This window comes from Canis lupus, chromosome 1 (assembly GCF_011100685.1).
Source record: "Canis lupus familiaris isolate Mischka breed German Shepherd chromosome 1, alternate assembly UU_Cfam_GSD_1.0, whole genome shotgun sequence".
In the NCBI taxonomy this organism is placed as follows: domain Eukaryota; kingdom Metazoa; phylum Chordata; class Mammalia; order Carnivora; family Canidae; genus Canis; species Canis lupus.
In genome coordinates, this window is record NC_049222.1 from 101584613 (window position 1) to 101611268 (window position 26656).

At 44.8% G+C, this 26656-nt stretch overlaps 2 protein-coding genes and 1 long non-coding RNA gene across 3 annotated transcripts in view; 1 reads left to right on the forward strand and 2 right to left on the reverse strand.

The window, feature by feature from the left end:
• LOC102155336 (zinc finger protein 805) overlaps positions 1 to 26656 on the reverse strand; it is a 55342-nt gene that overhangs the window by 15510 nt on the left and 13176 nt on the right. Inside the window, exons 5-14 of the mRNA XM_038525523.1 lie at positions 24709 to 26304; positions 10931 to 11249; positions 10433 to 10624; positions 9959 to 10097; positions 9093 to 9241; positions 7934 to 8108; positions 4257 to 4427; positions 3971 to 4129; positions 3725 to 3889; positions 2190 to 2316 (exon numbers count right to left, since the gene is read on the reverse strand). Of these exons, the coding sequence (XP_038381451.1) occupies positions 2190 to 2316; positions 3725 to 3889; positions 3971 to 4129; positions 4257 to 4427; positions 7934 to 8108; positions 9093 to 9241; positions 9959 to 10097; positions 10433 to 10624; positions 10931 to 11249; positions 24709 to 26304 (3192 nt within the window). The remainder of the gene's footprint in view (positions 1 to 2189; positions 2317 to 3724; positions 3890 to 3970; positions 4130 to 4256; positions 4428 to 7933; positions 8109 to 9092; positions 9242 to 9958; positions 10098 to 10432; positions 10625 to 10930; positions 11250 to 24708; positions 26305 to 26656) is intronic.
• On the forward strand, positions 4122 to 5488 carry LOC119870881. The gene is made up of 2 exons (XR_005354421.1): positions 4122 to 4617; positions 4964 to 5488. It is a non-coding gene; the product is annotated as an uncharacterized LOC119870881 (long non-coding RNA).
• Positions 7493 to 11126, reverse strand: AURKC (aurora kinase C). The gene is made up of 7 exons (XM_038527586.1): positions 10931 to 11126; positions 10809 to 10845; positions 10433 to 10624; positions 9959 to 10097; positions 9093 to 9241; positions 7934 to 8108; positions 7493 to 7758 (listed from the first exon to the last, which is right to left on the reverse strand). The coding sequence occupies exons 1-7, from the start codon at positions 10989 to 10991 to the stop codon at positions 7588 to 7590; spliced, it is 924 nt and encodes a 307-aa protein (XP_038383514.1). The 5' UTR covers positions 10992 to 11126; the 3' UTR covers positions 7493 to 7587.

The window sequence follows — 26656 nt, forward strand, 5'->3', positions numbered from 1 at the left end:
AAACAGTCCTGCTTAGTCAGTGCTCAGGGTATCTCAGCTGTGCTGATGATTATGAACTGCTTTCTAACATGACCCATATTTAATTTTTCTTATTTTCTTCAAAGAAGAAATCTTGCATCAGTCCAGTAAATGGGAAACGTTGAGTCACTTCCTTTGGTAGCAGGTCACCATGAAAACTCGGCAATGGAATACAAATGTTAAGCCCCAGTGAGCGCATACTGCCCATTCAGGGCTGCAAACTCAAGGCTACTCTGTTTTAAAGGGAAAAGTACCAACCATTGGAGGGAAGGAGGAGTGAAGAAGGTTCAGCACTAAAACCAGACTTGTCATCAAAAACAATCAGAAGGCAGGAAACGATTATGTCAGGGTGTCCCTCAATGCCAGTTGATGAAGTGTTCCTACCTCTCTGAAACAAGTTTCTCAACCTGGCGTAACTATTCGGGTTACATGGGCATGATTACTTCGGTCAAGATAATGCTTTGCTAGGAAAGCAGGGAGGAAACTGTCCTGAGCATTTTAAGGATGTCTGGCAGCATTCCAGGTCTCCTCCCACTAGGTGCCTGGCACACCTCTGTCCCACCTGTGACAACACTGCCCCAGTGTCCCTGGGGGATGACATCATCCCTGGATGACAACCAGGGGCACAGAGAGTTATAATCGGGATGATGAGAGAAAGTGAGAGGGATCGGGGAGGGGCCTCTACGAGATCTGGTGGTCAGGACACAGCTGGCGAGGTGTTCATTTTACACAGAAGGGGCAACCTTGTGAGTGGCTGAAATGCCCAAGAACACCAACCAGGCAGACACAACAGCAAGCAGAGGCCAGAGGCTGGTCCGTGTGTGGGGAAATCACTAGACACCCAGCATGGCCAGGGCAGAGTGAGCCCAGGGAAAACACTGAAGGTGAGTGATGAGGTCAGCAGAAGACAGAGGGGCCTCTTTATTCTTAAACATTTTGTTACGAAATACTAACCTATCCAACTTTCCTAATCTTGCTCTTTCTCTTCTCACTGACAGACGTAATTCTATTTCTCCCAAAATAGGCAGGTCTCATCCTAAGCTCTGGAATTACAGCCCTCCTTTCCCTCCAACTGAAGGGCCTTGTGGTGATTATCTTCAAGCAGAGAAGCATCTAAGCTGGTGTTTCTCAACTATGGCACTCTGGATTCTGCAGCGGGGACAATTCTTCAGTGAGGGGGCTGTCTTGTCCATCCAAGGATATGTGTGGCACCTTTGGACTCTAACCACTAGATGCCAATACCACCTACACTCCAGGCAGGACAACCCAAAGTGGCTGCAAACATTGCCAAATGTGTCCTGGGGGCAAAACTGCCAAGTGCTGGGAAGCAGTACTCTACCTTCTCTCTTGCAGTGGCAGAGGACCTTGGCCCTGGAAACAAGTGACAATGACGAAGGCACACGAACACAAAGAAGCACCATAACCGAGATCATGTTGTTTAGAATAATACCTGTTGGCACTGAAGGCAAAGGCCTTCTGGAGGCCTGCCTGACTCACTCTCTTCTAGGAGAATATCCCATCACTCACAGCCCTGCTAAGGACACTTGAGCCAATCAGGCTCACACAGTCAGCTCCCTCTCTGGAATGTGAAATAAGAACCTCAGACGGAGGCCAGTGTGTACCAAGCACTGGGGTGGGAGGTCCTGACAAGTACCGGCTCGGGCGGCCATCCCTGTCTCAAGGACACCCCACACAGCCCAGCAGCAGACAGAGAAAGAGAACATAAGCATGCAAAGATGCAGAAACGAGGAATCTGGGGGCCAGTCCTGGCACAACCTGATGAGGCAGAAAAAACCTTTCTGTGTACAGTACTGTGAGCAGAGAGAGCCAGAGAGAGAAGCCAGGACAAGAGACCAGAAGCCAGGACCTAATCATGGTGGTTCCTAGTTCCTCTATCAGCCCCTCAGAGGGCCCAGCTGGAATCCTGGCTTTGGCTTCTGCCAACAGCCCCCTTTCCTCCCATTACTTTCTAGGAGCCAAAGAAGAACCATTTCTTGCCCAAAGAGACACAGGAGAGCAGGCACAAAGAGATAAGTCTAGAAAATGACTGAAGCTGCAGGCAGGAGGCAGGGGAAGGCTCCAGAGGCCTTCTTGACCAGCCAGGCCTGGAGCCACAGGGTGCTCTGACAAGGAGGTGGCAGGACCCCCATGGAGGAGTCGGGAGGACTTACCCAGAGACACCAGGAGTCCACAGTTTTCCAGCATCACCTCCTGGTACAGGGTCCTCTGGGCCGGGTCCAGCTGCCCCCACTCCTCCTGGGTAAATATCACGGCCACATCATCAAAGGTCACAGATACCTGGAAAGTCAAACAGAGGTAGCAGCATTGGCCTGGGGGCTGTTGGCTGGGATCACAGCTCCTCTCTACATCCCTGGTAAAGATGCAGAGTGATCAAGGCTCGAATCACCGAGTACCTCCTGAGGGCCAAACTCTGTGCAGGGCTCAAGGGGGAGGTGGGCAATGCTCTGGATGTAATATAGGAACGTATGGGAGGAGCCTCCTCCCTGGGAGCCACTGGAAGGCCACACAACACAATGGAAATGACGCGAGGACTGGGAGATGCAGACAGCAAGGGCTCTAGGACATCAGAGGAGTGAGTGAATAATGATAGTAACGGTATCAGTAACAACAGCAGTACCTGAGCCTCAGTGGTCCTGCTAGCTGCCTGCCCCATGCTGAGGGTTTCACATCCTGGTTACAGGGACCACAAGTGCTCAGTTCTTAAGTTATCTTAGGTTTCCACTAGTGTTGCCTTCTGATTTAAAAAAACTTCATATATGTTTTGTTTTGTTAGTTGTACCTCCTCATTATATTCTACAGTTTTCCAATGTGAAATGTCCAGCACATGGAGGACCACATCCCCACATGTGATTAGACCCAGGGTAAGTATAAGTAAACTCAGCTACTCCACTGTTAGATGGGAGCCCCAGTACCATAGATGTGTAATCTAAATGCTCCAAGACTCTGGCTCATGGTGTTTCATATTCACTTTCTTGCTTTGTCCTAATAGTGTTCTAGAATTTTATTTCAATTTAACCCCTGGAAATTCCTGATGAACTGGTTCTTATATAGGAACCCTGCAATATTACTCAGTTCTGGTGCTCGATAAATTCCCATTGCCAGGCACATTTTGGGCAGACAGATAAACAGAAAAGTCAAGGAGGGCCTCCATTTGACTACCTGGTGGTATATGTGTAAATTATGAGAACTCTGACATGCACTCACCAAGCATCATAGATGAAGGGATAGGGATGCAGATACGGGTTTTTGTGGTCGGTCTTAAGTGGACAATGGGAGGAAAAATAGGGAGGGTCAGTTATTCACCAAATCCTGCCATCTTGGGCCATCACTCCTACGGAGTCCCTTTTAGCTTCCAGGACTGTGAGTAACGCTAGTAATCTGGCTTCCGGGAAGAGGGTCAGAGCGGACTGGTTTTCTGGGTCGCTTACCGTCGATAAGGGATTAGCTTCTCTGGGTCAGAGTTCTACTTTATATGCGGCCTGCCAACTGTCCTCCTATACGTTCAATATCTCCTGTTCTGAGGCTGGAGATCGAGTAAGTGACAAGCCTGCTCCACCCGTCTTAACGCGAACACACCTCGAAGAGAAGTCGAGGGCCTCTCTCGACCTCCAGCCTGCCCAGGAGCCGCCCCCCGTTCCCGTCCCGCAGCAGAGACGGAGAAGCGCCCAGAGCATCCTCCACTCACCTGCGCAGGGTCCATCCAGGCCGCCGCCATCATGGGACCCCGTACCCCGTGCAGGACCGGGGCGGGGGGGTGGGGGGGGCGGCCACAGAGGCGGGTCCAGCGGGCTCGACCGACCGCCACTCCTCCCCTGCCCCGGGAGGAGTGGCCTCGGCTGATTTTCGCACCCTCCGGTCACCACGAGGCTCACCGGTCCTTCACAGGCGCGGAGGTGAGTCGTAGCCTCCTTTCCGCTCTTCTTCAAAGAGCCTTCCTGGAAGTGGCCACAGAACAGCAATCCCCCTCCCCACAGCTGGCGTGGACGGAACCGTCGCACACAAATGACGTACGCCACCGGAAGCCCGGAAGCCCCGCCCCCACCAAGAGGGACGCCCGGCGCACAGCCTTCTGGGCAATGTAGTTTTTGTTCTACAAAGGAGCAGAAGATTTTGTTCCAGGGCCTGTCTTCCTAAACCTCAAAGAATTATCAGAAAAAATGAAAATAAAATAAAAATAAAAATAAAAGAATTATCAGGCCCAGAGCTCGCTGTCAGACCCATCTCTTCACAGCGAACACAACTCGCGAGTACTGAGAAAGGGCGAGGCAGTCCCTTGCCTGTCCGGGGAAGTCGAGGCTCAGGAGGCGGGTCAAGGCATTTGCCGGGTCCTTTAACCAGGCCCTAGCTTGGCTTCTGACTTCCCCGTGCGCCTCACGAGGACGGATGCTCTAGTGGCAGGGTGACCGCAAGGACCAGGACGGGGAAGCCCCTGCACCTTGGCGCATGCGCATCGCCCAACCCCTCTGGGGCATCCTCTGTCAGGGCACCAGCGTCTTGTGCTGCAGGGCTTCCTCTTGGGGAGTAGGCAACCGAGGACTGGAGGATCCATGTGTGAACCCGGAGGTGGGAAGGCCGAGCGTAAGCAAGGCTGGGGGCGGTCAGGACTCCTGTGTGTAGCAGGGGCAGTTGTGAGTGTCTGTTTGACGTGGGCACTTACTTGGACCTGTGTCTGAGTGCTGGCAGAAGGGTCGTGCGTGGATATGGAGATTGGGGAACTATTGGCGTGTACTGCAACCTCAGGTCTCCACCAGAGAGAATAGATGGAGGAAGGAATGGACACGGTGAACCCTGAACCCACCCGGCATTAGGTAGTTGCAGACAAGAAATCAACAAAGTCATGTTAGGAATCCTAAAAATCCTTTCAGAATTATATTGGTAAAGTCTTAAAAGTCACCATCAGTGACTTCTTTTGCTTTCTTCTCAGGACTATGAAAGTAAGAGAATGAAATACCACTTCTGGGCAGGGTCTGAGGAAGGGGCAGCAGGCGGTGTGTCCGGCTGAAACGATGGCAAGAAAAAGCCTCTGAAGTAGGCAAGAAGCAGGCCAAGGAAATGGACGAGGAAAATAAGGCATTCAAGCAGAAACAGAGGGGCGGAAGAAACTGGAAGAGCTAAAAGCAATGGCTGCAGAGAAAAGGCCCTCTGGCCACAGGTGGAATTAAGAAATCTGGCAGAAAAAAAAAAAAAAAAAAGAAATCTGGCAGAAATCTCCTTGTGCCCAAGGCATTGGTGATCCTTAATTCCATTTCTGTTTAAACATCTGGATTCCTTGTCATAGCATCTGTTCCCACTTATGGCTGGAATGAAGTGTTGTCTTACATTCTGTTGTACAATTAAGAATAAACTTTTCTAAAAAAAAATAATAAAGTGATCATCATTAAAAAATCTCACTTCTAGGGCAGCCCAGGTGGTTCAGCGGTTGAGCATCTGCTTTCAGCCCAGGGCGTGATCCTGGAGACCTGGGATCGACTGGCACATCAGGCTCTCTGCATGGAGCCTGCTTCTCCCTCTGCCCCTCTCTCTCTCCTGTCTCTCAATAATAAATAAATAAAATCTTTTTTTTTAAGACTATTTATTCATGAGAGACAGAGAAAGAGAGAGGCAGAGACACAGGCAGACGGAGAAGCAGGCTCCATGCAGGGAGCCCGATGTGGGACTCGATCCCAGGTCTTCAGGATCATGCCCTGGGCGGAAGGCAAGCGCTAAACCACTGAGCCACCCAGGCTGCCCAATAAATAAAATCTTAAAAAAAAAAAAATCTCACTTCTAATGAGTTGAGAATACATATGGTTATGAAAATGGAAACAATATACAGAAAATGTGGAGATGTAATTTTATGGAGTATTCCTCAACCATGAGAAAGAATGAAATTTTACCATTTGTAATGACATGAATAGAAATAGAGTGTATTATCTGAAGCAAAATAAGTAGAGAAAGAAATATGATTTCACTCATATGTGGAATTTAAGAACCAAAACAAGTGATCTTAGGGGGGGAAAAAAAGAGGAAAATGAAGAAACACTCTTAACTATAGAGAACAAACTGACGGTTGCCAGAGGAGAGGTGGGTGGGGAATGGGTTAAGTAGGTGATGAGGCTGAAGGAGTGCACTTGTGATGAGCACCAGGTGATGTATGGAAGTATTCAATCACTGTTGTACACCTGAAACTAATATTACTCTGTATGTTAGCTGGAATTTAAAAAAAAGACAATTTTAAAAGTAGAAAAAAGCATAGTGACTGAATCAAGGATTGGGATGGAGTTAATTTCCTAGAAGACGCTTTTTATAAAAGGAGGTCGTGGAGAAATGTGACTTAATCAGAAATGTGACAAGGAACAGTGTGATCCATCATTGGCCATAGTAATTTGACCAAATTGAAAAAGACTTTTTTCAGATGTGGCTGACACGGTTTAATTGAATGGTTTGAGGAAAGGATGTACATCAGATAGCAAAGTTAAGAATTTATATTCTGTGTCATAGGAGGCAGAATGTCCAGAATCAGTGGTGAGGAAAACTATGTAGCTATTGGAGAAACTTTGAAATCCCTATTGTAAAGCATGTCTGAGAGTTTTCATAATTTAGACATAAATCACCTGATAGTCAATGTGGAAGCCCTAGTTGACTTTTCTCTGTGTATCTACCTCCCAAAAATGTGCCCAGTGATGTCCAGCACCAAACTGAGTAATATTGCAGGTACCTATGAACAAACCAGTTAATTAGGAATTTCCAGGTGTTTAACTGAAATATTCATTAAAGAGCACTGATAGGACAAAGCTAGAGAGCACAGAAATATGGGCCTTGGAGGTGCAGATGAAAACTCATGAGCCAGCGTCCTGGATCATTTAAATTACAGATCTACAATAGTGGGGCTGTCCATCTGAGAGTCAAGTAGCTGACTTATATTACTGGGTCTGGTCATACACAGAGATGTGGTCCTGCATGTGCTGGACATTTCACATTGAGGAAACCATGTAGAATATGGTGAAGGAAGTAACATTAACTCCATATAAACTATTTTTAAGTTAGGAGATGATTTATTTCATGTAATCAGAGTATGACACACCATGGAGGTGCTAGTGAATTCGAGAATTGAATGGCATTGTTGTGCAGTGAAACATTTTATCTCAGAGATGGTAGCATGCTGAATGTCAGTATAAAGAGGGTGGACCTCTGGATTAATCAGAGTCCTGTTTTACAAATGGCATACTCCTGAAAATATGGGGTATAGTAAATTGAGTCTAGAAGCCAATGTAACAGGTAGTATGTTATACACCACCAGAGTGGTTATCTGTACAAAATAGTTACTAGTTTTTAAGGTGAATAGTTGAGTCACCATCCCTGGGGGCCAGGAGGGACATCATCTTGGGACACTCTTATGGGAAAGAGTTTCTACAAGAAATAAAGATTTTGCCCAGTCACATGCCAACTCAAATAACTATACACAACTAGTACAAAATGATTCAGCTTTTATTAATTAGCATCTTAGAAGAAACAAAAGAGAGCCAGCAAAGCTCTGAACAAACACAATGAAACAGGTGCAGACAGGCCTCAAGAAGCCATTTGAACAGATGGAGGCAACACCCTCCTCGAGTGGGCCCTGACCCAGGGGTGCTCCATGATCTGGGCCAAGGGTAGCCTTTCCAAAGGCTGGTATCTGAGAAGCTTGGAGACTAAGTCCTGGGCCCCCAAAGGTAATGATGGGGGAAATCGTAGGTCTACCTGATGAGGCCAGAGAAGACAGAAGAGAATGTGGTTAATTTGTGTGCTGTGTGTTTTATCCATTCCTTGAGACCATTCAAGGCACTGTTCTGGATCTTATTAGACAACTTTTGTGTGCACCCCAGGCCCTGCAGTCTTGGCTACCCAGTGAATGCCCAGCGTGTAGCCTTCCTACCTTGAGGATGCGTCTGTAGGTCTCATTATGGGAAGGGCTCTCAAAGGGTGGATATCCTACCAACAGCTCATAGCAAAGTACTCCAATGCACCACAGATCAACCTTCTCATTGTATGTTCTCCTCTCAATCATTTCTGGGGGCAAGTAGTCCAGAGTCCCACACATTGTCTTTCTCCTAGAAGACAGCAGAGAAGGGACCACTGTGCAGAGGCCCAGAACAAGGGTAACCCTCCTTTTCTAGATTCTGATGAGACAGGAGACCCTAAAAAGTCCAAGCAGTCCCTTCCTGTGCATAGGAATTTGGAAACACCAAGATTTTTTTTTTTTTTAAGATTTTATTTATTCATGAGAGACACACAGAGAGAGGCAGAGACACAGGCAGAGGGAGAAGCAGGCTCCCTGTGAGGAGCCTAATGCAGGACTTGAGCCCCAGTCCCTTGGGATCATGTCCTGAGCCCAAGGCAGACACTCAACTGCTGAACCACCCAGGTGTCCCTGGAAACACCAAGTTTTTATAAGGATCAAGGGGGACTCCTGGGTGGCTCAGCGGTTGAGCGTCTGTCTTCAGCTCAGGTCATGATCCTGGGGTCCTGGGATCAAGTCCTGCATCAGGCTCCCTGCAGAGAGCCTGCTTCTCCCTCTGCCTGTGTCTCTGCCTCTCTCTCTTTGTCTCTCATGAATAAATAAAATTTTTAAAAATAATAATAAGGGTCAAGTTTTAGGAGAGGAAAATACTGGGACCTATCAATTCCATATTTTGGAATTATTCATATAGTTATGTAGCTCATGATCCGGAATATTTTCAGAATATTCTGGGCATCAATAGAGATTTTGAACAAACTCATGATACATCAAGAGGGACCAAGTAAAATTCCTGGAATTATGGAGCAATGATTCTTATTTACATGGAAGCTAACTGGGAAAATTCTATGTTAACAGAGAACAAAAGGTAAAAGATAAGGTTGAGCCACATTCTTTCAATCTACAAATGTACATTAAATATATGCATATGAAAAAGGCAGTACTAAAAAAAAAAAAAAAAAGGAAAAGGCAGTACTCAAATACAAACCTAACTTTGTATCTGGGTCTTATACGTGGAATAAATTAAATTGGATCATTCCTAACTGGCACCCAGGGCCCATGCCATCACCTGACCTACCTCAGAGATGGTGTGTGCACAGACCAGCCAAAGTCTGCAATTTTCACCTCACCCTTGAACCCGAGCAGTAGGTTCTCTGGTTTAATATCCCGGTGAATCACCTTTTTCTCGTGGCAGTAAGTCAGAGCATCTGCCAATTCCTCCATTATCTGAGTGAGCAAAGAAAAAGTCGAGAAATGAAGCCAGCCACAATTTCCATGAGATAAAATACTCACATGAATTTTATAGTTGTAATGGAATCTTTTTATTTCCTGCTTACCAACCATTACTTCCTTAATGGCACCACAATTATTGGTGGGGAAGGGATTCATCTCATTTTATGAAGTCTTATAGGATAGATGCTAAAGTATACAGAACCTCCCTTTTGCCCTACCACAGCAAGTAGCTAGACACAGGTCCTGAGGCCTGAAGAAATGATACAAAAACAGGAGGAAAATTGCAAGAATATTCAGATAGCAAGTTGACCCAACCCGTCTGCTGGGATAATTGTTGCTCTGATTTCCCATCTGGAGCCCTCTAGAAATCTCTTGCTTCCTATTCTAAGCCGGCTCCACTCACTTATTCAGTGAAATCCTCCATAGGCTTTCAACATGCTTTTCTGCATAAAGTAGTGGAGTTAGATTGTCTTGCTTACAACCAAAGAATCCAAATTCATACACACTAATTATTAATATTCTGGGGTAATTAGAGTATCAAAATTTGAAGTTATGGGATATATGTATCATATCAAAGGTATAGAATTCAGAAATAAAGGAAAAAAAACACTGGACACTAATGACAACCACAAGTAGTGATGCACCCCCCCCACACACACACTAGTCCACAGTAAACTCATGGGCCCCAAAGCCCGCAGGCCTCCACCTCACCGTGGCTGTGTGCTGTTCATCTAATGTGTGGCTCTTTTGCAGCTCCTTATAGAGCTCACCCCTTGGAGCATATTCCAGAATCAGGTACACGCGGCGTGCATCATGGAAATAGTTGTACAGGCGTAGGATATTGGGGTGTCTGGAGAAGGGACAGAGGAAAGGTCAGATTTGTAAGACCCAATTCCTGATGCTATTACAAGTGACTGGTCACACAAGGGGCAAACTGCTGGGACCAGAGTAATAGCAGTTTGATACTCGAGTGTGTGAGACAACCGGAGCACACATCAAGATTTTGGCATCTGAAACGGAGGATACATGGTATAAGTGTAATGAAATGCAGAAACAAATCTTCAAGGTGGAATCAAGGTGGCCTATTTGAGGGTCGTTTGGGGGAAATGGGTTCAGACTCCAGAGATGGAAGAGAGAACAGAAGAGTGGGAAGCCAGTGCCAGATTCTCATGCAGACTGTCCTACTGTAGATGCGCCTGGATTTCAATTTCCCTGCGCAGCTGGTGCTCCAGTCCTTCCTTTTCTATCTGGGACTTGAAGAGGACTTTCAGGGCCACAATGAAGTGGCTTTCCTTGAGCCGAGCCAGGTACACGTTCCCAAATTTTCCCTTGCCAAGAGGGCGCCCGATTTCAAAGTCATCGATGGTGAGGCGCCGCCTGAAAGGAGTGGAAAAAAGGAGCCTGTTTAGGAGGTGGGTGGAGGGCAAGCGGGGAGTCTCCCCCGGCCCCGCCCCTGCCCCTTGCCCTTCTCGAGGCACAGCGCTCAGGCCAGAAGCGGACACACCACACGTGCCGCCAGCTCTTCATTTCTTTGCTCCCCCTTCCCACTCCAGTCTCTCACCCGGGCGGGACGCTGAGCTCCACGTGGCCTGCTGCATCTACGTGAGGCAGACGAACAGACAGAAGTCAGCACTTCCTTCTGGGCACCCTCCACCCCAACAACTGACACCAGCCCTTCTCAACCTTTGCTCTGTTCCTGGGTCTTCTCGCCTTCGCTTGCGGGCTGAGCGCTGCCCGACAGCATCACGGTGTCCGGGCGACTCCCGAGGGGAAAAGGCGAAGGCGCAGGACGCTTTCGTGGAAAGGCGCAGGGGAGGTGGCACTGAGCGCGAGGCTCCTTGGACGCCACCCTGCTCCACGCGGCCTGCGTGCTCCCACACAAGGCACCCCAGGAGGCTCCCCGGATGAGGGTCCCTGGATCCACCAACGCCTAGGATACCCGGAGGATGGCGCCCGTGGGCTTTTATTCCAGCGTCCCACTCATTGGCTGAGCCGACAGTTCCTGGCCGACTCCCATTGGTGGAGGCTTATGAGCGCTTAGGCAGCGTCTCCAATAGAGGAGGCAGGAATGGGAGCTTCCGCTCAAGCTTAGCGAAGAGACCGGCGGGGGGCGGGGGGACACCGGGAGCTGGGGCTTCAGGAGCCTCAGAAGACGAAAGAATTGAGGGCCGCGGAGAGGGTACGTTGCCAATGGTCTCGTTGGATGAGGCCTACATGGTGGACTCCATGAAAGCGCGAATGCATTAATGAACTGACACGGTGCACGTGTGAATGAGTAGACACCAACTGCAAGAAGTTGCCGGGGTGCCCACGTGGCGTCTGCAAACCCTCAAACCACGTGTGCGCCGCCCTCACGGCCCCCACGTGTCCGACTCGGGGTTTGTTCTCCAGGGCCCTTCTCCATCACGCTTCCCAATATTTCTGCCTCCTCCCCCAATGTCCTGCAGCTCTTACTCTGTCCAGTTCATCCCCAACCCCCGAGGCCAGCCCCCCCACCCCCATCCCAGGACTACAGGCTCGACGCACAGTCAATTCACCCCTTGCCTCCATGTGTGTGTTGGACCAGCAGAAATATTTTACCAGCAAAAAGAAAAAGGATGGGGGTTATTTGGAAATAACAAACTATTACAATTAGAGACAAGGAAGCTACAACAAAAACCATAGGCTAGTCCCTCAAACCTAGGAAAGGAACACATGTTATGGAGAAGGAAATTTGGGAGTTGTTTTGAAGGAAAGTCCGTTGGAGAAAAGCAACAAACACTTTAGTAAAAGGCAGTTTCTCATTGTTCGAGTTGCAAGGGGTGAGGGTGGGGGTCGATTTCTTATAGAAAATGCTATCTTTTCTCCTTGGGGCTTATTATTGATGATTTTTTCCTGTTGTGGATTTTTCTGTTGGGGTCTGTGATTGACATCCGTAGGCCACATGTGAGAGCTTCTCCTCTGGCCTCCTGACTCCATTTTAGTGAAATTTCCTTTTATTAATTTTCACAGACCGTGTAATCAGTTTTCATTTGGGGTCTCAAATAGTAAAATCAGCCCCCATGTTTATTTGTTTGGCAAACACAGAAGTTTCAAAAAGTTTTAAATGGAATTCTTTTAGATAACAATATAAGTTGCTGGAGAAATATAACTTAAAAAGAAAAAAAATCTTTTCCCAACCCAGAAAACTCCACAAAGATAGTAGACAAGTAAAAAAAGTTTATTACTGAAATAGCTTTAAACCAGAATGTGATGCCATATCACAAATTATTGCTGAGAGATGGCAAAGTCAGAAAAATACCCTTTCATACATCCATGCAGACACCGGCTTTCTCAATGTCTCCCATTACATATTTTCAACATAGACAATAATTAGTCCTCTCAAGTAGGAAAACATGACAGCACCATTTGTTATACATAATTCATCCTCAATTTACCTCATAATTGGGGTAAATTGGCTGCTATATTGGCTTTCTATAAGGGAAAACAAACTTCTCATTACCTGAGGGTAGAAGGTAGTGTTAACCTTAAAAAGTTATTTTACCAGCAAAAAATGAGGTTATTTGGAAATAGCATAGAATTGCAACTAGAAACATGCAAGCTATGGTAAAACCATAGGCAAACCTAACAGAAAAGTTATTTTATGAAGGAAGAGGAAGTTGGGACAGTTGTTTTGAACAAAACCCATTGGAGAAAAGCAACAATTCAAGGTGATGACAGTTTCTCATTGGCAGAGTTGCAGGGTTGATTGATCTTGTTTTGCAACTTGGAGCAAGGTGCCCACCAAAGTTAGGTGTCTACCTTCCCAGAGGAACTGGGAGATAAGGATTCTCTCTCCCATTATGTCTGCATTTCAAAGAGATAGCTCCTAAGTCTTTTGAGAAAGACATTCTTGGTTTGGGAGAGCACAGGGTGCCTGAGGAAAAGCCAGAAGGCTAGTGTGTCTAGAGCTGCAACTGCAGGGGTTCAACTGGGATTACAGGAGTTAGAGAGATAAACGGAGACAAATTGTGCAGAAACATACCAGCCTTTGTAAGGAGGTTGTAAATGCTCCAGAATGTTATCTAAAATGTACCTGTGATTTGTTTAATCAGATATGGTAAGGCAGCAGACCTAGAAGTAGTTGTCATGAACGAAGTTTATGCTCCCACATCCCTAACAAATAAGAGTTAGGGCATGTTACTGGTAGGAGATTCTGTGTTGTATATTTGGAGATCTCAGTTCTTGGATTCCCCACAAAAGATTTACTTGGGGATCTACTCTCAGATAAAGACAGGAAGAAGGAAGGGAGCAAGCACAAAGCAGTTTATTAAGGACAGTACACTGTCAAGGTGGGAAAGCAGGCAGGTCCAGAGGTGATCACTCCCTAGGCTACAGGGATCTTCTTAAGTAAATGGGGGTCATGGCTCAGGGAGGGAGTGGTCTCTACTTCCAATCATTTGGGAGATTCCTCCCACTGGTTGGGAGGGGGAGTTGTCTACCCTACAAGATTTTTTCTTTTTTAAGATTTTATGTATTTATTCATGAGAGACAGGGAGAGAGAGGCAAAGACACAGGCAAAGGGAGAAGCAGGCTCCATAGAGGGAGCCTGATGCGGGACTGGATCCCAGGACTCCAGGATCATGCCCTGGGCCAAAGGTAGGCTCTAAACCGCTGAGCCACCCAGGGATCCCGACCCTAGGAGATTTGTATCAGAACCCTTTTGGCAACCTTCTCTCATGGGGGGGGAAGGGGACAAAACTGCAATGCAAATGCATTATAATGACCCTAGGGGTTACCCTAGTGTACGGTGGAAGAGGAAAGCACGGGCTCTGCACCCGTGGCTCGAGATCTGTCAGCCCTGGGGTGTTGGAAGCCATAGGCAGGATGTTGTGACTATCCTTGCCTCCAGCTCATCTGTCTTTTTTATCAGGCATACCACACAAGGTGATATGGAGAAGCACCAGGGTGGGTCAGGAGGCGACAGCCGTGATGTAGAAAGCACATTTATAATGTGTAGGTTTTTTGTTTTGTTTTTTGGCAGGAAAGGTAAGGCAAGACAGGTAAACAGTTTAGGACTGACTTATTTGAATAATACTGGAGGGACTTTAGAGCATGTGTCACTTCCGGTCTAGTACCTGGTCCTGGAGTTTCAGGGCAGAGGAATATTACCTCCTGGAGTTTGGGAGCCAGGGAGAGGTAGGTAGTTTGCATATGAATAGTGAGGTCCTGGCAAAGCTGTTAGCTAGTCCTGATGGGGGGTGGGGAAGGGTGGGAGTGGGGGGAATGGGATAGTGTCTCCCCAGGCAGAAAGGCTCCAGATGCCAGACCACAGAGAAATAAAAATATATAGTTAGTACACTGTGAAATAGATAACCATCCTGGGGGGGGGGGAGGGGGAGTTGAGCTGAATGGTAATGGAATCTGGTTCACGTCACTTAAAAGATCAATCCGAGGGATCCCTGGGTGGCGCAGCGGTTTGGCACCTGCCTTTGGCCCAGGGCGTGATCCTGGAGACCCGGGATCGAATCCCACGTCGGGCTCCCGGCATGGAGCCTGCTTCTCCCTCTGCCTGTGTCTCTGCCTCTCTCTCTCTCTCTCTCTGTGTGACTATCATAAATCAATAAAAATTTGTTAAAAAAAAAAAAAGATCAATCCGGGTATTGTGTGGAAATTAAACCATAGAAGGGGCATGAAAAGGGAAGATCAATAAGGCTATTTTCCAGATGGGTGAGGATGAGGATTTAAATTAAGATTCGGACAGGGGAGGCGGTCTATCACAAATTACAAATATCGGTTGATCAAAAGAAACAAATAAATTAGTACAAAACTTATGAATATATATGTAATTATTCTGCAATATGGTTGTTATTTAGCTCTACCCATACTCCACACTGCCCCCTTCAACAATAAGATTTCTGATACTACAGTTACCTTCATAGAAATGCTTTACTACAGAGACACCATGCAGAGATCACTGTTCTGTCACAGAGCCTAGGCCAAGGGCCAAGGTGGACTGTGCAGGAAGTGTTAATTGAACAGGCTTTCATGGCTCAAATGCTACACATTCCAAAGGACTGGCCCTTGAGCAGCTCCAGGAAGACAACCTGCGTCCTTGTAGTATCTCAACTGGTTAAGAGTGACTTTATGCCTGTTACTGTTATCTGCAAGCCCCGCTGCATCAGTTTGACCAGATTTATCCAGTTTGTATGCCTGAGTCTCTGTATCTTTGCCTTCTGCGACCCCACTGAGCATCCGTGTTCAGTCATGAAGGTACTGCATGCCTCATAAGAAACCCTGGACACTGAAGCTTGTGTGGCTTTCCCTCATCGGTGATGTTTGCACATAATGTCACACATCTTTGCCAAAGACTTCAGCAAACCCTTGTACAACTGCACTGGGAAGGAACACCTGGCAGCTTGTGCTTGGTTTCCCCTGGACTTTTTACCCTGTGTGACCTTGACCTTGGTGACATTGACCTGTGTCCCTGTGCTGTACCAGACAGTGTGAATGTAAAAGCAGTTCTGAGTCGAGCGAATCCGCCTAGCACACCATCAAGCAGGAAGGTGGTTTAAGGGAGCAAAGAACCCTATGTGTACATGATTATGATCTAGATGGGTGTTCCGGTCAAGGTTCCCTGATGAAATGCCATTTGAAATTATATGGGAGGGATGAATGTGCCCTAAATGTGCAGCAGGCAGAGGGAAAAAGGCCATAGCAGGTGCAAAAACGAAGGAAAGGGAAGCAGGAAGTGGAGACCAGAGTCTTGCAAGAGAAAAGGTAGTAAATTAGGCACATCTCACCCCAGTAAGGCTTTATGGATGGGCCATGTGAAGGATTTGGTTTTTCTCCCCAGAGTGAAGGGAAGTCATGAAACATTTCGGGGAAAAGGCTGGGGGTGAGCCCTACACGACCAAGTCTGAGCCCTATCTCTGGCCTCCGGGTGGAGAATCAACTTGAGGATAAAAGTGGAAGGTAAAGCAGAAGCTGAGGTGTTAGATGATGTCTGGATGGACCAGGGAGATGGCAGTGGATGCATGGCAGCAAGGTCACAGTGGGAAAACACCTGTTTGACACAGAAATAGAAGCAGAATAAATGGACTTTTAAAAGTCATCCAGCAGCTAAGAACAAGCCAGGAAGTATGTCCAGGCAGTCTGACGAGGGGCCCCATGCTCTTAATGCTCCACTGCTACAAGAAAGGCAAAAAGAGCTGCCTATTTACTATTTAGTTCAAACCATTCAACTGTGAGACGTGTAACCTATCTGTAAGATTACAGGTCGTTGACCCTCAGAACTCAAGGATGACATCACTGAGCATTCCTGATGCATCCCTGCATGCCACAACTGAGACAGGAAAGACTGTCCGTGGGCCAGGGTGTGAGGAGAGGGAGCTGCAGATTCCCAGAGGCCAGACTCCCACAGGTTTCCTGCATCATGTCTCTGTGGAGGGCCCTCTCAGCTGGAGCCCAATGCTTCCACTCCCTCCCAGTCACACTGAAGGATCCATCAACTTGATGATGCCTGCAACACACTAATCTCAAGTAATACACATATTTGGTATTGTTTGTTAAAGTCAGAGGTGGCGTATGAGCAGCAGGAACAAAGAAATGAGATTATTGCTGACATGTACTATAGAAAACACATCACATCAATCTGGCCTATTTTTATAAAGGTAATAAATGGGTATACTTGGAAGCCAGGCCACTTGAGGCCATATATACACACACATACATGTAACATACATCTCAGGTATATACATATGTATGTGTGTATATAGTCATTAGTGGTGTGTATACACACAATCAGCATTTGTAAGAAATAAAGTCCTTTCTCACCAGATTTCCCTGTACCTTGTGTTCACTAATTTAAATCCTGGCTTGTTTCTAAGTTCAACTGTGTCTGTTTTTTTGGTTTTGGTGCATTATGCTCATAAGCCTCCAAATATACGACTCTTAACTTGGTGCTGTAAGAACTGCCTTTCTGTTGTTACAGAAATTTAATCAGCTTTTTTTTTTTAAGATTTTATTTATTTATTCATGAGAGACATACAGAGAGGCAGAGACACAGGCAAAGGGAGAAGCAGGCTCCATGCAGGGAGCCTGATGTGGGACTTGATCCAGGGTCTCCAGGATCACGCCCTGGGCTGCAGGTGGCACTAAACCACTGCGCCACCGGGGCTGCCCAGCTTTTCTTTTTTAAACCATTTCAGTCTGTATAAGGAAGGAACACTGCAGGTCAGAGAACAACTCTCCTCTGAGTTTGTAAGGTTTGCCCTTGGCTGAGGCTTGAGAACTTAGGTATCAGTAGGTTTCCCAGTAGCCAGGACAGGAGTATCTCAGTGTGCCCAAGTTTCTGGGGTAAACAATGTTGTTTACATTGAATGCCTGCCATCCCTTTGGAAATCTAGAGCTTGTTACATGATAGGAGAGCCCCACCCCTAGAAAAAACCTGGGTACTGAGTGTCGTATGAGCTCCCCTAGAAGAGTTTTTAAATCCTGGTCGTAATTCTTTTTTTTTTTTTTCCCCTGGTCGTAACTCCTTGATGGAACTCAAATTAAGCCTGTCCTGTGTGACTTCCCTGAGACAGGACTCTGGATGCTTGTCTCATGTCCTCTGGCCTTCCTCAGTCCTTGTATCTCATCCCTTGGCTGTGTTTGCTTTCTCTCTTTTTGCTATAATAAGTCATAGCTATGGAGTCTGATAAAATGTCAAGTCCTATGAGTCTTCCTAGTAAATCACTGCAACTGGGGATGATCTTGAGGATTCCTGACACAAGCATTCACTGGGATTTCTAAAAATTTACTAATATGGCCATACAGGCCTGTGCAGATTCTCTTTGAGGTCAACAGGTCATGTACTGTGCCAACTATACAAACAGCTTTGTGTGAACAGTCTGTGAGAGACCCAAACATTACGATAAAATAAAAAACACCCTGTGCTGTGTCACCATCGTTAAGTCACACATACTGAATCTACAAGGGGAGGGGGGGCAGAGGTAAAATGAACACCACAGTGAGACAATGGCTAGAAGTGGGGATGATCAAAAATGGGTGCAAAGTGTCCGACTTGGGCAACAAGACAGAAGACGGTGACATTCACTGAGATTTTGAGCACCTCAAACAACACTAAAAACCAAATGCATGCCTCTACCTCACTGCCACCTCAAGCCCTCCTCTGTACTTTCTGCACAGTTGTAACAGATTATGCAGCTGTTAAAAGAGTTTGATTTATCCAACGTATAGGGATAGTCAAGATATACTGGCAAATGAGAAAAATAATTTGCAGACAAATGACAGCACTCTATTCTGTTTTGAAGGAGTGCATAGACCTGCCCTGGGAGAGGCAGTAAAGTGATAAGGACATGGATTCTGCAGCCTGTCTACCTGACCTCCAATCCCAAATCCCACACTTCCTAATCAACTATGAAACCTTCGACACACGCTTTTCACTTCTTTGCGCCTTAGTTTTCTGATCTGTAAGATAGGGATAACATAATCTGCCACATAGAATTATCACAAAAATTAAAAGAATTAATGTATATAAAGGTGTAGAGCATTCAAAACAATGAGGGAAACATAATAACATACCATATCTGCTTGCTCCCATGATTATTAGGAGTGCATCCTCAAGGTGATGACTGTGACCACATGACACATGCCTACAGGCTCAGTATGTAAGAATACTAACAAGGCGTGGAAGGATGACCAGAGAGAAACAGTCAACCTGGAGACAAGGATTTGGGGAACTCTGTATTTCACTGAGCATAAAATGCCTCAAGGAGGGAATTAACTCAGTCATGGAACACCTTACAAGTGAGAGAGCAAGGGTGACAGATTCTGAGCAGCACAACTGTTTAGCAATAGATGGAAGACGGTGCAGACCCTCTGAAGTAGGGCAGGAGCTCACAGAAACCAGGAAAGTCTCTCAAGTCAAAGTGGTGGGCAGCAGTAAAAAGGTCCAATCAGAGTGTGTGTGTTGGGTGGAGGGGAGTGGGGGGGACAAGAGGGAACTTTGTGAGACTTGCTTAAGTCCAGTGACAGTGGTGGAGACCATGGTTTAGTCGTCAGTGGGGTGAAGGGACATGAGAAGGTGGGGACAGACAGTGGACAGAACAGTTACACAGGGTGTGTCTAGGAGAGAGAAGGGCAGAGCTCACTGGGCATGTGGGGCAGAAAGCACCTGGGGTGACACTAGAGACCAGTACACAAGTATAGATTAAGAGGATAGAAGAGGATTAAGAAGGAAAAGTTAAAGACCAAGCAGTGAGGTTATAAAATAGGTCCTAAAAAAATCAGAGATTGGAGATATGTGTCCAACGGCAACGAGCAAGAGTGACCCTTGAAGACCTCCTCTGGGACTGTAACAAGGCTTAGAGACCTGGGGAATTTTACACACAATTTCCCATGGAGACTAAAACCCTGAATAATCTGCAGTTTTCAGTTTTAAGATCAGTTTTAGAAATATTTGTGGATAACAGGATCTTCATTTCTCCAGATATGTTAGGACTTCTATTCCAACATCAAGATAAACCACTAGAGAATCACAACTTTGGACTACACAGTATAGCCTGTTTTTTAAGAGTCCTTCTTTGGAATTATATACTAGATACTAGACAAGGAAATAGAAAATGTAAAAAAGAATTAAGTAGAAATTAAACTGAGAAAAAAACTGGGGTGCCTCAATCAGTTAAGTGTCTGCCTTTGGTTCAGATTATGATCCCAGAGTCCTGAGATCGGGCCCCATGTTGGGCTCCTTGCTCAGGAAGAGCATCTACTTCTCCTTCTGCCCTGCCCCTCCCCTCACTCATGTGCTTGCACTCTCTCAAATTAAAAAAAACAAAAAAAACCCCTAAAAAAACCTTACTAGAAAGCCAAAAGCACAACACATAAAACTGATGAAATCTATAGATAAAAACACCGTAAAAGTCCTTGACAGAAAGGATGCACTACAGACAGGGTAACAATGGTGAATAGCAGTAGATTTCTCATCTGAAACCAGGAGGACAGAGGGAGGTAACATGTTTCTCTTCTACTATAAGAACTGTAAACCCCAAGTCTTTTATCCCACAAAAAACATCCTTCAGGGATGAAAGGGACATAGAAACCTTTTTAGATAAAGGAAAACAAAGTCCTTTGTCAACAGCAGACCTACCTCAGAAGAAAGGGTACAGGAAATTTGCAGGGAAATGTTAACAGAAGGCCTGGGTCTTCAGGAAGGGAGAAAGAACGGAATGGTTAATAATAGAGGTAAACAGACCATACACTTCATGAATTTTGTAGAAAATCTTTTGACAGGTGGGGCACAAATTATAACATCCAACATAGTGCTCCATGTATAAAGAGAAAATACTTAGAATAATTAAAAATGGAAAATGTTAAGGAATCTAATGGAATTAAGGTTTCTATACATCAAAGTGCTAAAATGCTGATATTAGACTGTGATAAGTTATGTATAATACTTAGAATATAAAAATTAAGACAACATTCAAAAATGTTATAGATACATCAAATGGAAATCTAAAAAATGCTGAAGTAACCTACAGGAGAGCAAAATAACAAACACAAAACAGAAAAGCAAAATAACAAAAACAACCAGAAAACAAGACGTACAATATAAAGGGAACACAAACAAAAAACAAATTTCATGTAACTTACCAATTAAAAGATAGAAGAATGGATTAAAAAGTAAAGTATGACCCAACTATATGCTGTTATAAGAAACTACTTCAAATATAATGATACAGATAAAGTTGAAAATTATAAAGATATAAACCATGCAAAATATTAATCAAAACATGCAGTAGGGACCATATTAATCACTCAAAGTATGCTTCAAAGGCAAGAAAATGAACAGGTACAAAAAGGATATTACTTAATGAAAGGGTTAACATACCAATATTAAATGTGAACCATTTAGTGCACCAAACAACAGAGCTTTAAAATACCCAAAACAGGGATCCCTGGGTGGCTCGGTGGTTTAGTGCCTGCCTTTGGCCCAGGGCGCGATCCTGGAGACCCAGGATCAAGTCCCGCATCAGGCTCCCAGCATGGAGCCTGCATCTCCCTCTGCCTGTGTCTCTGCCTCTCTCTCTCTATCATGAATAAATAAAATCTTAAAAAAAAATAAAATAAAATACCCGAAATAGAAAATGATAGAATTCAAAAGATGAACAGTTATACTTCAGGACAGCTATACATCAGAACTTCATCATCCCTCTCTTTGGAATTGACAAAAATACTAAACAGTTTAGGTCAGTAAGGTTATAGAAAATTTGACTACTACCAAGAGGACTGTCCAGACTGTGAAGGCTGAGAAACTGGGGCCGTTGGGTTTAATATTATACTTTGTCAGCCATCTCAGACCAAGAACTGAACACCATCCCTGTTACAGGAAGAAACCACTCCCCCACTCTAGACAAGCCACCGGCTCATATAGGAATGTGGAACACCCAACCATCAAAGAATATAAACCCCGCCCTTTGCCCACCAAACTTGCGTACCAATTCTGACCAGAATAACAGGCTAGTTCAAACGGACCTTAGAGGGTGAATCGTAATTCAATTGGTCACCTGCTTGTGGACCGACATGACCATGTAACTTTCTGTATGTTATAATCCTCATTGGCCACTGGCCCCTATAAAACTGCTATACCTCTTAACCTCGGGTCCAAGCCCCTGGTCTGTTGTGTCGGGTATACTTGGACCCAAGCTCGAGCTTGTAAATAAACCCTCGTGCGTTTGCATCGGTGTCGGCTCCTTGGTGGTTTCTCCACAATCTTGGGCACAACACAGACATTTACAGAAACTCCACTCAATGACAGCAGAACACACATTCTTTTAGGAGGTCTTTTAGGATATTCAATAAATTAGGCTATATCTTAGGTCATAAATACTTTAACAAATTTAAACATACCAAACATAAAATAAACTAGAAATCAAAAGATAAGGAAAATACTCCAGAACACTAGAAAACTAAACAATAATCTATGAACCCATTAGAGTTTCTAAAGAAATCAAGAATCATTAGAGCTGAATAAAATGTAATGAAAATTTGCAGGATGAAGTCACAATGCTGTGAGGAAACATTATTGTACTAAATGCTTACTTTAGAATACAACCAAGGTAAAGGAGAAGATATAAAGATCAGAACAGAAATTAGTGAAATTATCAACAGCAATAGGGAACAAAAGAATAAATGAAATAAAGTGCTAGTTCTCCAAAATGATTAGTACGATTGATAAATGCCTAAGAAAATGGGCAAAAATAAAGCAAAGAGTGAACATATTTCCAAAATCAGGAATCAAATGGGATATTATAAGTACAGATACTGCTCCCATTAAAATGGTAATAAGGAAATATTTCAAACAAGTTTATTAACTAAACAGAAAATTTAGATGGAACAATTCTGGACAGCCCCGGTGGCTCAGCGGTTTAGCGCCGCCTTTGGCCCGGGTTGTGATCCTGGAGACCCAGGATCGAGGCCTGTGTCGGGCTCCCTGCATGGAGCCTGCTTCTCCCTCTGCCTGTATCTCTGCCTCTCTCTCTCTCTTTCTCTGTGTGTGTGTCTGTCATGAAGAAAGAAAGAAAGAAAGAAAGAAAGAAAGAGAGAGAGAGAGAGAGAGAGAGAAAGAAGAAAGAAAGAAAGAAAGAAAGAAAGAAAGAAAGAAAGAAAGAAAGAAAGAAAGAACGAACGAACAATTCCTCGAACAGGACAAAGTTCAAACTATCAAATGTATCCAACATCAAAATTATTCTGAATTCAAGAAATTAGAAGGACGCCTGTGTGGCACAGTGGTTGAGCGTCTGCCTTCAGCTCGGGGCATGATCCCAGGGGTCCAGGATCGAGTCTGCATCGGGCTCCCCGTGAGGTGCCTGCTTCTCCCTCTGCCTATGTCTCTGCCTCTCACGAATAAATAAACAAAATCTTAAAAAAAAAAAAAAAAAAAAGAAATTAGAGGAAAACTTCCTCAACAAAATACAATCAAATGGAATGTTTTAATATCTGATATGCAAAAAAAATTCATACACTTCAACCAAATGGGATTTATTCCAAGGATGCAAGGCTGGTTCAATATTTAAAACTAGTCAATATAATACATTATATCAACAGGCTATAGAAATCAGATGATCACATCAATTGATGGAGGCAAAGTATTTGACAACATCTAACACTCATTCATAATAACAAAAATCTCAGCAAATTAAGAATAGATGGAAATTTTCTAAACTTGATAAGAAAACTTTGGATAAAAATACTTCAACTAACATCATATCTACCTAATGAAAACCTGAACATTTTCCTCCTAATATGAGGGATCAGTCAAGGGCATTCTTTCTTATTACTCCTATTCAACATCATGTTGGAAGGCCCACTAGTGCAGTAAGAAAAGAAAGTAACATAATACAGATAGGAAGGAAAAAAAAGTAAGACTCTTATGCAGCTGACATATCTTTGCAGAAAAGCCTGAGGATTCTACCCAAAGAAATGGCTACAAATAATGTGAGTTCAGTATGGTTGCAGGATGCCAAAATATCACTCCAAAAAACAATTATCTTTCTGTGTACTACTAAAGACCATATGGAAAAATAAGTGTAAAAATCAACACCATCACTCAAAACAAAAACAAAAAAACCAAAAAACCCTAGATAGAACTCTTAACAAAAATGTACAGGCTCTGTATGCTAAAAATTATAAAACAGTAGTGAAATATCAAGAATTACTTAAATAACTGAAGTGTATATCATTTTTCAGTGTTCATGATGCTGCTTTTCAACAAATAGATCTACAGATTTCAACCAATTCCTATAAAAATGCAAGATTTTTTGCATCCTACGATTTATAAGAGAAGTCAAAGGAACTACAGAAAACTAAATCAATTTAAATAAGAATAAAGAGAGAGGAATCACTTTACCCAATTTTGAGATTTACCATATAGCTACAGAAATTAAATAAATTGGATCAAAAACAATTCTGGAAAAGTCTGTTTCATGTTTAAAACCATATAAAGAACAGTTTGTTTTCTGAATATGTAAGCTTTAAAGTCTTAACTAATGCAATAAAATGTGCTGTTTTTATATGTATACTTATCATTTTAATACCTGTCTGCAACTGTCTAACTCTTCTGACACTGGACAGCAATGAATGTATATACATGACACATACAGGGTGGTCAAGGCTCACTGCCTCTGAAACATCCCCTGACCCCAAGTAAACTAAAGAATCCATGACAAAGTGCTATAAGCTTGACAGAGAAGTCTCAAAAGTTTTTCATTTCATTTGCTGTTCTATATCTCCACCTTCTTTTAACAAAAATTCCTGAGGTATTACTGCAGTGTAAACTAAGGAGAAACATGTAGCTGAAGGTTTTACTCCGTGCACAATAAACGCTGCTCTCTCCCTCACAAATGAATTCTCAGATGTACAGTAAGGCTCTGGGCTGGGTCAACCTCTAAAATGCATCTCTACAGGACTACTGATGGTCTGGGATGGAAGATCTTCTCAAAGTGAAGATACTTGGGAGGTTTCTCTTTGGTATGTCCGATCAGATGCTGTAGTTGATGTTTTCTCTGGCAAAAGGTTCTCCTCAGTGGTTACATTCAAGAAGTCCTTCCCCAAAAGCAGTTCTCGTAGGGTGACTGAGGATTGCCCACTGGTGAAGGCTCTTTCCACTTCCGTTGCACTGACAGGCTTTCTCCCAGTATGAATCCTCTGATGCTGAGTGAGGGAGGAGCTGCGACTAAAGGCTTTTCCACACTCACTGCACTTATAGGGCTTCTCCCCAGTGTGGATAATAGCATGTCGAATGAGGTTTGTGCTCCAGCAGAAGGATTTCCCACATTCCATGCACTCGTAGGGCTTCTCTCCACTGTGAATCCGCTGGTGCCTTGTGAGCCCTGAGCGGCGGTTGAAGGCCTTTCCACACTCTGAGCACTCAAAGGGCTTCTCCCCAGTGTGGATGCTAAAGTGTCGAATGAGGTCTTTTCTAGTGCTAAAGGCTTTCCCACACTCTTTGCACTCAAAGGGTTTTTCTCCAGTGTGGGCCCTTTTATGCAGGATGAAAGTAGAGCAGTGGGTGAAGGCCCTTCCACATTCAGTGCACACAAAAGGCTTCTCCCCAGTGTGAATTCTCTGATGCCTCTTGAGGTAGGACCTGTGGTTGAAGGCTTTCCCACACTCTAGGCACTCAAAGGGCTTCTCCCCAGTGTGGATGACATAGTGGTGAATGAGGGCTGCACTCTCACAGAAGGCTTTCCCACACTCACTGCATTCATAGGGCTTCTCTCCGGTGTGAGTCTGCTGGTGCCACACAAGGTATGACTTATGTTTGAAGACCTTGCCACACTCAAAGCATTCATAGGGATTCTCGGCACTGTGGATGATGTGATGTCGAAGGAATCCTGGCCTATGTCGAAAGACTTGCCCACATTCTTTGCACACAAAGGATTTCTCTCCACTGTGTCTCCTCTTATGCAAGACAAAATTGGAGCGGTGGGTGAAGGCCTTTCCACATTCATTACACTTATAAGGCTTCTCTCCACTGTGAATCCGCTGGTGTTGTGTAAGGTAGGACTTGCGGTTGAAGGCCTTCCCACACTCCATGCACTCGTAGGGCCTCTCCCCTGTGTGGATCATGTGGTGCTGGAGGAGGTGAGTGCTCTTAATAAATGTTTTCCCACACTCAGTGCATTCATAGGGCTTTACTCCAGAGTGAATCTTTTCATGTCCGGCAAGAAGGTGCTTCTTATTAAAAGTTTTCCCACATTCATTGCACTTAAACGTATTTTCCTCTTCCTGAATCATGGAATCTTTACCTGATCCACATGAGTCATGGTTATGGACAGTACATACACCATCAGCTATCCCTAAACCATCATGTTCAGGGCTTGTTTTCTCAGGGAGCTTCTCCCTCTGGGGTTCTAACCCTGGTCTCAAGTGTCCTTCCTGCATTTCTGATGGGCCACCCTGATCGTTGGTTTGGCTCAGCTGGAAGTTCCCTGGGTCTCCCTGTTTTAGTTCCTGGAATAAGGGCCCCTCAGGGGACTTATTCAGGGCTGGTTCACAAGTGGTAAGTTCTATGGTCTTGGGTTTTCCCTTGTCACCTGAAAGAAACCCAATACACAAAATGGCCTGTTAGTTATGACAACATAGAAAAAAAAAACCCAAAATCAGCATTTCAGTGAGAAAAATATAGGTGAAAATAGTGCCTGTCTCTGTTATGTATTATTACCTCTGAATCTAAGGATTCCAATTTCTTTTTATGCCCTGAACCTTGGACTGCTGATACCATGAAAGGGAGACCCAGGAGAAGCTAGGTGATAGGACAAGGGGTCTGAAGTGGAGACACCACTACATTTCCACACTGGATGCAGCTGGAAAGACTAACAATAATGCTGTATGTTTTACTTCCTGTTGGCAAGGATACTGCTATAAGAACAGTAGGAAAGGGCCTAA

Coding starts and splice junctions, on each gene's coding strand:
- AURKC (XM_038527586.1), bottom strand. CDS start 10,991: ATGCTGTCGGGCAGCGCTCAGCCCGCAAGCGAAGGCGAGAAGACCCAG. Junction 10,625..10,808: donor GAGCTCAGCGTCCCGCCCGG/GTGAGAGACTGG, acceptor CACTCCTTTCAG/GCGGCGCCTCACCATCGATG. Junction 10,098..10,432: donor GAAATCCAGGCGCATCTACA/GTAGGACAGTCT, acceptor TCCCTTCTCCAG/ACACCCCAATATCCTACGCC.